A 9572-nucleotide genomic window follows, 5' to 3' on the forward strand; every position below is an offset into this window, starting at 1 on the left:
AAGATAAAATACATTGAAGGGAGAAAAATGTGCGAAATCAATGTTAATCTCAACTGACTATTATTTGAAACCCCTTTTTTTTGGATGAAATGAAGTCTTACAGTACTGAACATGGTTTCAGTCGAAATCGAACTCAGCGACTGTCATTTTTTAAAATAATGCATTATCTTGGATGCTTAACATGAAGTTGACATGCTGTAGAATGTATATATATACATATATATATATATAATGTATGCTCATCTGTAAATGATATTTTGCACATCCTGTCAAGCAGTGCCACATAGTTGATGCTAAACAACAACAACTTTCCCTCTTTACTTAAATGGTACAGGAAGGATGTCTGGATGTTTACAAAGTTGTATGGCCCTTTCTAGAAGCAAGCCCTAACCCCTACCACCTACACTTTTAGGTAGATATGACACAGAAGACAGCTACAATTTTGTAGATCTGGGAGGATTGAATAGGAAAAAGTGAGACAGCAAGATGAGCTTCTACCATAGAAATAGAATGAGATGATAAAAACATTTCTATGGCTTCCACCGTCTTGCTTATACCTATCCGGTCCTTTCAGATCTTCAAAAGTGTCTAGGGCCAAGGACTAGGGATTATTTCTAGATAGGGCCATTGTAACATAGAAGGAAATCCATTCCAATGACACATACGCATAATCCTCCAGACACTTACCATTGGAAGAAAACATACGCAGAAACATACATCACGTTGGGTTGATTATCAACATTGAAGGCTTTACCAGAGTATGTGAAATATACAAACATGTGCAGTACATATGGTGCCTTGCTTATGAAGTTAGTATTTCCATGTTACCATAAAACATTTTAAATGTGGGATTTTTAAACTAAAGTAATCGAACATACTTGATTCTTTGTTTTGTTTTTCTCCCGTGTAAATTATCTGATTTGTGCATTTAATATTATTTGTATTTTCTTTAGATCATTATTACCACACACAACTGGCCTTGAATATGTCAACATTCTGTCTCATTATCCTAATTTATTTAAATTATGTGCACATACCTATATGATAGTAATAATTTCAGTTAGCATCATTAAGCCTGTAATGTCATGAAAATGCAAATTAACTTTTATTCTCATACATCAATAATAAAAAGAAAAAAAAGGAAATTCAAGCAGGAGTTTGCAACATAATTTCTGTATGACTGCTGATGTTTGATTATCCTTACAGGAACATAAGGATCCTTAAGTATGTCGGGATCTCTTCATACTTAAAGAAGTTAAACATAGACATGCCCCCTGCTACTATCTTCCCTATCTTTTGCTGTCTTGAAACACAGATTTTATCTCAATTGTACTATAATCTGGATAAATCAATCTATCAATAATTCAAAGAATAAGAAGTGAATAAAGAACAATTACAAGGGGAAAAAAAGTCAAGTTAAGTTAAGTTCCAACATCTTTAATGTCATGTAGATAGGCTCAAGTTACATACAAAGTTGCATACAATAAGGTGCTAAGAGCGATATCAATAAAGTTTTACAGTGCGAGTGCAAGGGGCCAAGCAAAGTGCTTAAGATGATGATTTCTGATTGAGCTTTTTTAAAGTGCGCTGGGAACATGCAAGCAGCCATACTACCACAGGCTAGAACACAGATCTCATTGAAAGCTAGAATACAAAACATAATTTCAACATGTATCAACTTAAAAGATTCTCAGGTTTTACTAATAGCTAATAGCCACAAGCAGCTAGGTCTGAACGCTAGGCTAACGCTAACAAACACTCAGTAGTACCAAGTTCAACAACAGCAGCACACATAAAGAGTTAATATTTCACTGGTTTTCTGTCCAGACAACGATAATTCACCCTTATGAATCTTAACGATAAACAGTCAAATAAACAACAAAAACATACACACAACAATACACTTCCTTAACTGTTACCAGTGTACGTTATACATTTTTTTCCTTCGTCTACTTTTGCGATGCATTGTGATAATCGACCAGACTTTGACTATGGTGCGTAGGAGGGGTGGGGCGGTGGTTTTTCTCCAGCCACAGTGAGCGGTGGGGGCGGCAGCCCAGCACAACATTCATTTGACCTTCTGGGCTTTCTGGGCGGACTTGGTGACCTTGCCGGTGGTCGGGGCTTTCTTCTCCACTGCTTTGATCACCCCCACTGCCACCGTCTGGCGCATGTCGCGCACCGCAAAGCGCCCTACGGGATCATGTCAGGGGACGTTCAGTATTTGGCTTTTATTTGTAGATGTGAAAGAAAGATGTGCATGAATACATTTATCCAAGAACACAAATCTCAATTTAGAGCTAGTACTTACCCAGCGGTGGGTACTCTGAGAAGCTCTCCACGCACATTGGCTTCCCTGGGACCATGTCCACGATGGCTGCGTCTCCGGACTTCAGGGACTTGGGGTTGTCCTCCAGCTTCTTCCCTGAGCGCCGGTCGATCTTCTCCTTGAGCTCGGCGAACTTGCAGGCGATGTGGGCGGTGTGGCAGTCGAGCACGGGGGCGTAACCGGCGCTGATCTGACCAGGATGGTTCAGGATGATGACCTGGGGAGGAGAACACACAAACAAAGGCACACACGTGCATACACACACACACACACACACACACACACACACACACACACACACAAAGCAAGTCAAGTTGGGATTGTGACTTGGCTCACGAGAAAAACATTAAACAAAAAGAGGTCGTTCTTCTCCAAACGTAAATGTAATTCTTCTAAGGCTCTCAGACCTGAGCGGTGAAGTTGGCGGCCTCCATGGGCGGGTCGTTCTTACTGTCCCCGGCCACGTTGCCACGGCGGATGTCCTTGACGGACACGTTCTTGACGTTGAAGCCCACGTTGTCGCCGGGCATGGCTTCGGTCAGGGCCTCGTGGTGCATCTCCACAGACTTCACCTCCGTGGTCACGTTGACGGGGGCAAAGGTCACCACCACACCGGGCTTCAGGACACCCGTCTCCACCCGGCCCACCGGGACCGTACCAATACCTGAGAGAGAGGGGGGGGTAGGGAGTGAGAGGTAACTAATGTACAAATCACACTGTGTTCACCCGGCCCACGTGGACCATACCAATACCTGATAGAAGGGTGATGGGTCAGTGGTGAATAGTCACCCAGTCTAGGGGACCGTACCAAAACCTGAGAGAGGGGTGATGGTTTAGTTGTGAATAATGTACGAACCACTCTCAAGTCGGTAAACAAGTTTTACCGACTTTGACTTTATTATTCCTGAGGGGTGTACAGGCTCAACCATCACCTCTAGGTTCATTTGGCCCTGTGATTGTCCCAAACATCTCCCCAAACTCTATTCCCCCACACTGTCCACCCCAATCCTGTATGTGCCCCCAAACCCCCACCACCACCACCTCACCTCCAATCTTGTAGACGTCCTGCAGGGGCAGGCGGAGGGGCTTGTCGGTGGGGCGTGAGGGGGGCTGGATGGCGTCCAGAGCCTCCAGGAGAGTGGTGCCCGAGGCGTTGCCATCCTTGCGGGTGATCTTCCAGCCTTTGAACCAGGGCATCTACATATACGTATATGGGATATGATGGGAGATTTTGTTGACAAGTGTCACTTAAAACTGTATATGGGTATTGGGTAAGAACTTCTAGGTCTACAGTCTTTTTTTTTGCTGGCATCATCTCTAAGCTATCTAAACTGCCGTTGTGCCCTTGAGCAAGGCACTACACCGCTACACCTGCTCCAGGGGGTGCTGCACTGTGTCTGGACCTGTGCTCTGACATCCCCAGGAATGTACAGTACATACAGTATGTGTAGGGGCTACGTGCGTCTCAGGGGCGCTGTTTTCGGTCAGTTTGTACATGACTGAAGGACATACATCCCATACTCATGAAGGACATGTTCCTAAAGACTAACGAAAGACATGTCCCATATTATTGAAAGGACATGACCCGTACTAACGTTGGGGCTGGGCTCCAGCATGTTGTCACCGTTCCAGCCAGAGATGGGAACAAAGGCCACCGTGTCCGGGTTGTAACCGATCTTCTTGATGTAGGTGCTGACTTCCTTCACGATCTCCTCGTAGCGCTTCTGGCTGTAGTTGGGCTCGGTGGAGTCCATTTTGTTGACCCCCACAATGAGCTGCTTGACCCCCAGAGTGTAGGCCAGGAGGGCGTGCTCGCGGGTCTGCCCGTTCTTGGAGATGCCCGCCTCGAACTCGCCAACCCCGGCCGCCACGATCAGCACGGCACAGTCTGCCTGCGACCAAAAGAAGTCAGCAGAAAATAATAGAATAGAATAGAATGTTAAAGATTACCCTTTAATATTGCTTTCAATTAAATTGCCTGAAATGGGTTTCTATTTGAAAGTATTCATCAATTAAATCAGATTAGGTCATCTATGTTGGTCAGAAATCAAGTCTATCAGTGTATAATGACTTCATATTACGACTCTCTCTGTCTCTCTGTCTCTCTCTCTCTCTGTCTCTCTCTCTCTCTCTCTTTCTTTCTCGCTCTCCTCACCATCTCCATCTATCTCTCTCTACCTGGGAGGTGCCGGTGATCATGTTCTTGATGAAGTCCCTGTGTCCTGGCGCGTCAATGATGGTGACGTAGTACTTGCTGGTCTCAAACTTCCACAGGGAGATGTCTATGGTGATGCCTCGCTCCCGCTCTGCCTTCAGCTTGTCCAGAACCCAGGCGTACTTGAAGGAACCCTTCCCCATCTGAAAATAGCCCAAATCAATCAGTCTTTTAAAGCTCACTGCAATTGTACAGCTTGTACCAGATCTCTCTTGAAAAAGAGATTGTATCTCAATGAGACAAACCTGGATAAATAATGGTTGAATAAAAAGCTAAGTAAAAACAACTTTAACAGGCAATCAACTTGAGGTGGGGACATTTGTCTAGCTTCGGTTGGACAACAAACTATTATTCTATTCAAATCCATACACTTGAAATGCAGAGGTCGGCCTACAAAGTTTTTACAAGACACTAGCTGGCCTACAACGGTTCTGTGTATCAAAAAGGACGGGCGTAATACAATAGCCTACAGATCATTTTCACCACAAGTGATACGTCCTTCGCATCCTCCTCCTTTCAATCTGCCATACCTCTGCAGCCTCCTTCTCAAACTTCTCGATGGTTCTCTTGTCGATGCCTCCGCACTTGTAGATGAGGTGGCCCGTGGTGGTGGACTTGCCAGAGTCAACATGGCCAATGACCACGATGTTGATGTGCAGCTTCTCCTTCCCCATAGCTGTTCACCCAGGACGACACTGCTATAGACAAGGGATCAACCAATGAGTTACACACTTATTTCAATGATGGACAATTTCTGCAATATGTATCATATTGACTTGCTAATAGCAAAATAGCATTGAAATAAGAGCAGTGGTTCTTTAACCGTGTAAGAGTCTAGTCTCCCTTTATCACCTCTTTGTTTGTCTTAATCTACTAGGCAACCAAGAAAGCTCATGACATTTGGCAGATTATCGCATCACGCACACACTCACACACACACACACACGCACACATGCACACACACACACACACACACACACACACACACACACACACACACACACACACACACACGCACGCACACACACACACACACACACGCACACGCACACACACAGCTCTGCTCCCTCTTACACAAACTGACGCACCAGTTCAATCATCAGGAACAATTCACACCCCAGTGCTGTGCCATATGAGATCTCTATTTACGGTCAAGGTGATTAAACTTTCACTGAGTGCTTCACTGGAAATACCTGCCACCATTTTGAGAACAATGTCGTCAGAGGGAAAAAGGGAGAAATGCAGCCATTTCTAACAGAGCTGTTACCCCAAAAAAACATTGGTTCGAAAACATGCACTATGACACTGGAGACTGGTATCAGAGTATGGGGTGTTTAATATTTCAAAGGAGGCAATTATATAAACAATACCCCAGGCACCATCCCTCCTGAGCACCTGATACAATTACCATTGATATAATAGGTTTCTAACAATAGAGGTATCACCATAATGCATAAAGTTATATTTGCATAGACAGTGGTTGAATATTTCTTATACGAGTCGTGATGAGGATTGTTGACAAACAAATGAAGGATGCTTATTATTCAGAATATATTATGCAGAAATGAAAGCGTCTATGGTTACTGAACACACATCAATAAGCATTATGCATAGGGCGTTTTAGTAATGTTGCCATATAACGCCAATGTTGCATGCATTTCTGAATTATGCTTGGTTACAAATGTGTCGTTTTTTCAGAATTGTGAGTCGATGGATGCTCGAGTGTTGCTATGCGCTCCTTATTGAAACTGCGCCATAACTATCCTCTTTGTTTTGGCAGTGCCAGCCGGGTTATTGTAATTTCCACATGGGAAACCGTGCGCAATTTATCCAAAACGACTGTCGTGCATTTCAGTATTAATATTACGTAACAATAATCCAGATTTGCACGACCTTGGTAGTTCACTGTAAACACACATATTCAAATAGTACTCGGCGGCATCACAAAGTATCGTATTTTATGCTAAATAATGTTATATCCTACCTGGACTTGATTTGGTACACTGACTATAAAACTCGGCGAGCGCAGTCAGCGGAGGAGATGATGCTGTGAGTTTGCTGTGTGTTTAGGAGGGACGCAGTATGCGATGCTGATATCGGCGTCACACACGTCATTGGTTTAACCCCCTCGTGGAGAAGTGCCTACTTTTCGCCACTAGATGGTGATGCATAACCATCTTCACTGTCAGAGAATCAAAACAAACCACCAAAACACTTTCGGAGAAGAAAAGACGAAACATAAAAGCAAGAAAAACAAATTGTTGTACTGAATGTGCACATGTTGTTTGAGTTACACTAAAAAAGCTACTGCTTTCATCTTTTAATCTTGACACTCCAATCCTGACCTGGGCATTGTACGGCCCCCGGCCCTGTGTGAGGTCAAAAAAAAAAGTCCTAATCAGTGGCGGCTGGTGATAACATTTTTGGGTGGGGCACAGGTTATGGGGGCATGCTCCACGGGGAAGAATATCAACTTTAAAATCTGGATTTACAGTCGATTTTAGCATGAGAATATATATATAACTTAATTATTTTTATATATAACTTATTAAAGGGCAAACTGCAAACACAACAGAGAAAGAATTTCTGGTTTGGAACCGGAAATTGCAAAACGTCACGTTTGACGTCAGACTTAACAACCGGATATATTATTTTACTACACATAGGGCCAGTTTCACAGACAAGGCTTAAGCCTAATCCTGGACTAAAAAGCATCTTCAATGGAGATTTTACATTGAAAGTGTGATTTAGTCCAGGACTAGGCTTAAGCCTTGTCTGTGAAACCGGCCCCTAGTGGTAGTGGCCCTAGGCTGCAGCCTAGGTTAGCCTATAATCTGCGCATGCGCAGGGCGCATTCACCTGCTCCCCGACCACGTGTAAACCAAAAGTATTTCGACTGCCAACCAAAAACACTCATTGCATCTTTGAATCGTCGAAGTTGTTATCCAAATAAGATGGCCACACAGAAAGGAAGGGTCCACTCCCACTCCATGAACCTGAGTGACTTGTTGCCAGACAGTGACTTTGCAGGTTTCAACCCATACTTCAATGACCTGATGAGGTCTGGTGGAGAGGGTATGTATCCTGGGATGACAGGGATCAGGTCCCCAAGGATGATGAAGAACAGAGGGTCCATGAGTCTCCACTTCTACTTGGAGGAGTGTTCTGAGCAATTGACGGTCTTGGAGAAGGAGAGGAGGGAGGTGAGCATTGAGAATATGAGCCCAATGTTATGAGTGTGGAAAGAAGACAACATGTATTAGGGTTATGAGTGTGGAAAGAAGACAACATGTATTAGGGTTATTAGGGCTTAAGGGGGAAATCCTCAATTCAAACAACAAAGCAGTCACCCTTTGGTGAACAGCTGAGGGAACTACCAATCCCAGATGTCCAAATGAGTAGTCCATCTCTGCTCATGATGTCACCACTGTATATTACTGCTTATAATATATCTAACAGGGTTGCCACGCTACCTGGAAAACAGGGAAAACATGGACATTATTGAGCTCTGTTCCATACCTGGAAAAGGCATGGAAACTGAGCAAAATTGGAAATTAACATGGACATTTTGTGTTGTCCTGGAAAATTTGATAGGCTTTCTAAAACATTTAATAATGTAAGTTTATTCTCAAATTTAAGTAGTTGGCTTGTAGTATTAATTGTAGTATTAATTGTTTTATTACATCTTAGGTGGTGTGCCTTCTGGGTAAAATGGAGCGTGTGCGCAGCTACCCCCTCCATGCCAACATTTTCTCAGCTTTGGACAGACACCGAGAGGCTATTTACTTTACCAAAGCCAGACGCGAAGAGGAATTTGTCAACACGTCCAACAGGCAGGACAGAGGTAATTCAACACTACCATGTAATAAATGAGCCACTTCCTTTAGTTTTTTTAAGCTCATCCTGCATTTATCAATGATGTCTTCCAATATTGTATTATTCCACAAACCTGACGATTTGTGATTCAATTGCGCCCTCTATATTCTTTCCTGGGAAGGTTGCACAACTATCTTTTTTGCCTTCATGTATTATTGATGGGCAGCTTGCTCAGTTCTAATAAAAAGGCCTACAACAGGAAGGTGTTAAATGACAGGTTTTGTCTGCTTATTTTGTGATAGACAAAATCCAGCTGCTTGCCACAGCAGTGAGGGACCTCTGTACAACCACAAGGAAGTCCTGCACTGCCCTGTGGTGTGCCCTACAGATGACCCTTCCCAAATCCACCATTGAGAAGCTGGACGAGAATCTTGGATGCATTGATTTTGTGATCTTTTTTTTTTTAAATTATTTTTATTTTATGTACAAAGGACAATGACAAAACAATTACCAAAATACACAACATTCATACCTGCATACATTCCCCCTACCCACCCTCCCACACCAAGGTCTTAATCATAAGTAATAATTGCATTTTCCTAAATTGAGTGAACATAGTAATGGAAACAATTTTAATCAATCGTCAACTTTTAAAGGTTTGAGTGTTTTGTCTAACCTGAAATTCAACACAGTAATTTAGTTGTTTCGGTCAGGAATTTGAACATGTATTGATTGTTGCCCTTGTTTGATGTTATTCTTATTTTGAAATAGATTATATTAATGTCAATCACACTACTAGCTAATTCCCAAGTTACAGAATATGAACACATTAAGGTCATATAACAACGACGTTTTATTGATGACCACTATCAATGAAGTATTACAGGAATAAAAGGTTCAAACTCCTGTATTTTTTTTTTAAGGTTCCTGTTTGAAATTAATGTTTCATGAAAATTGCTTTTTATGTATTTAGTTTTTTCTCTAGTTAAAAATATAAAATAAATAAAATAAAGCACCAGTCTTGAAAATGGTATTTGTTTATTTGAAAAGATGTTATAAATGAACCCCATTGTTGTTTGAACAATCATTGTACATGGTATAATTGAGGTTTAACCATCATTTTGTTAGTATTCTCGAAAAAGAGTGCATAGACAAGTAAAAAGGGGGCGAAACTAAATGGATTAAAAATGTGTGAGCCTTTGGTGAAACCAT

General features: G+C 42.4%; 1 protein-coding gene across 1 annotated transcript; it reads right to left on the reverse strand.

Annotated features, from left to right (window-relative positions):
• Positions 1-2068: 2068 nt before the first annotated feature.
• LOC308151640 (elongation factor 1-alpha 1) lies at positions 2069-5218 on the reverse strand (the record flags this gene model as incomplete). Its single annotated transcript, XM_080524544.1, has 7 exons — positions 2069-2193; positions 2312-2546; positions 2737-2993; positions 3376-3526; positions 3925-4221; positions 4508-4687; positions 5075-5218. 7 exons carry the CDS (start codon positions 5216-5218, stop codon positions 2069-2071), a joined length of 1389 nt encoding a protein of 462 aa, XP_080380670.1.
• Positions 5219-9572: the final 4354 nt, after the last annotated feature.

Source organism: Nansenia antarctica (genome assembly GCF_963989245.1).
Source record: "Nansenia antarctica genome assembly, chromosome: 2".
Taxonomy (NCBI): domain Eukaryota; kingdom Metazoa; phylum Chordata; class Actinopteri; order Argentiniformes; family Microstomatidae; genus Nansenia; species Nansenia antarctica.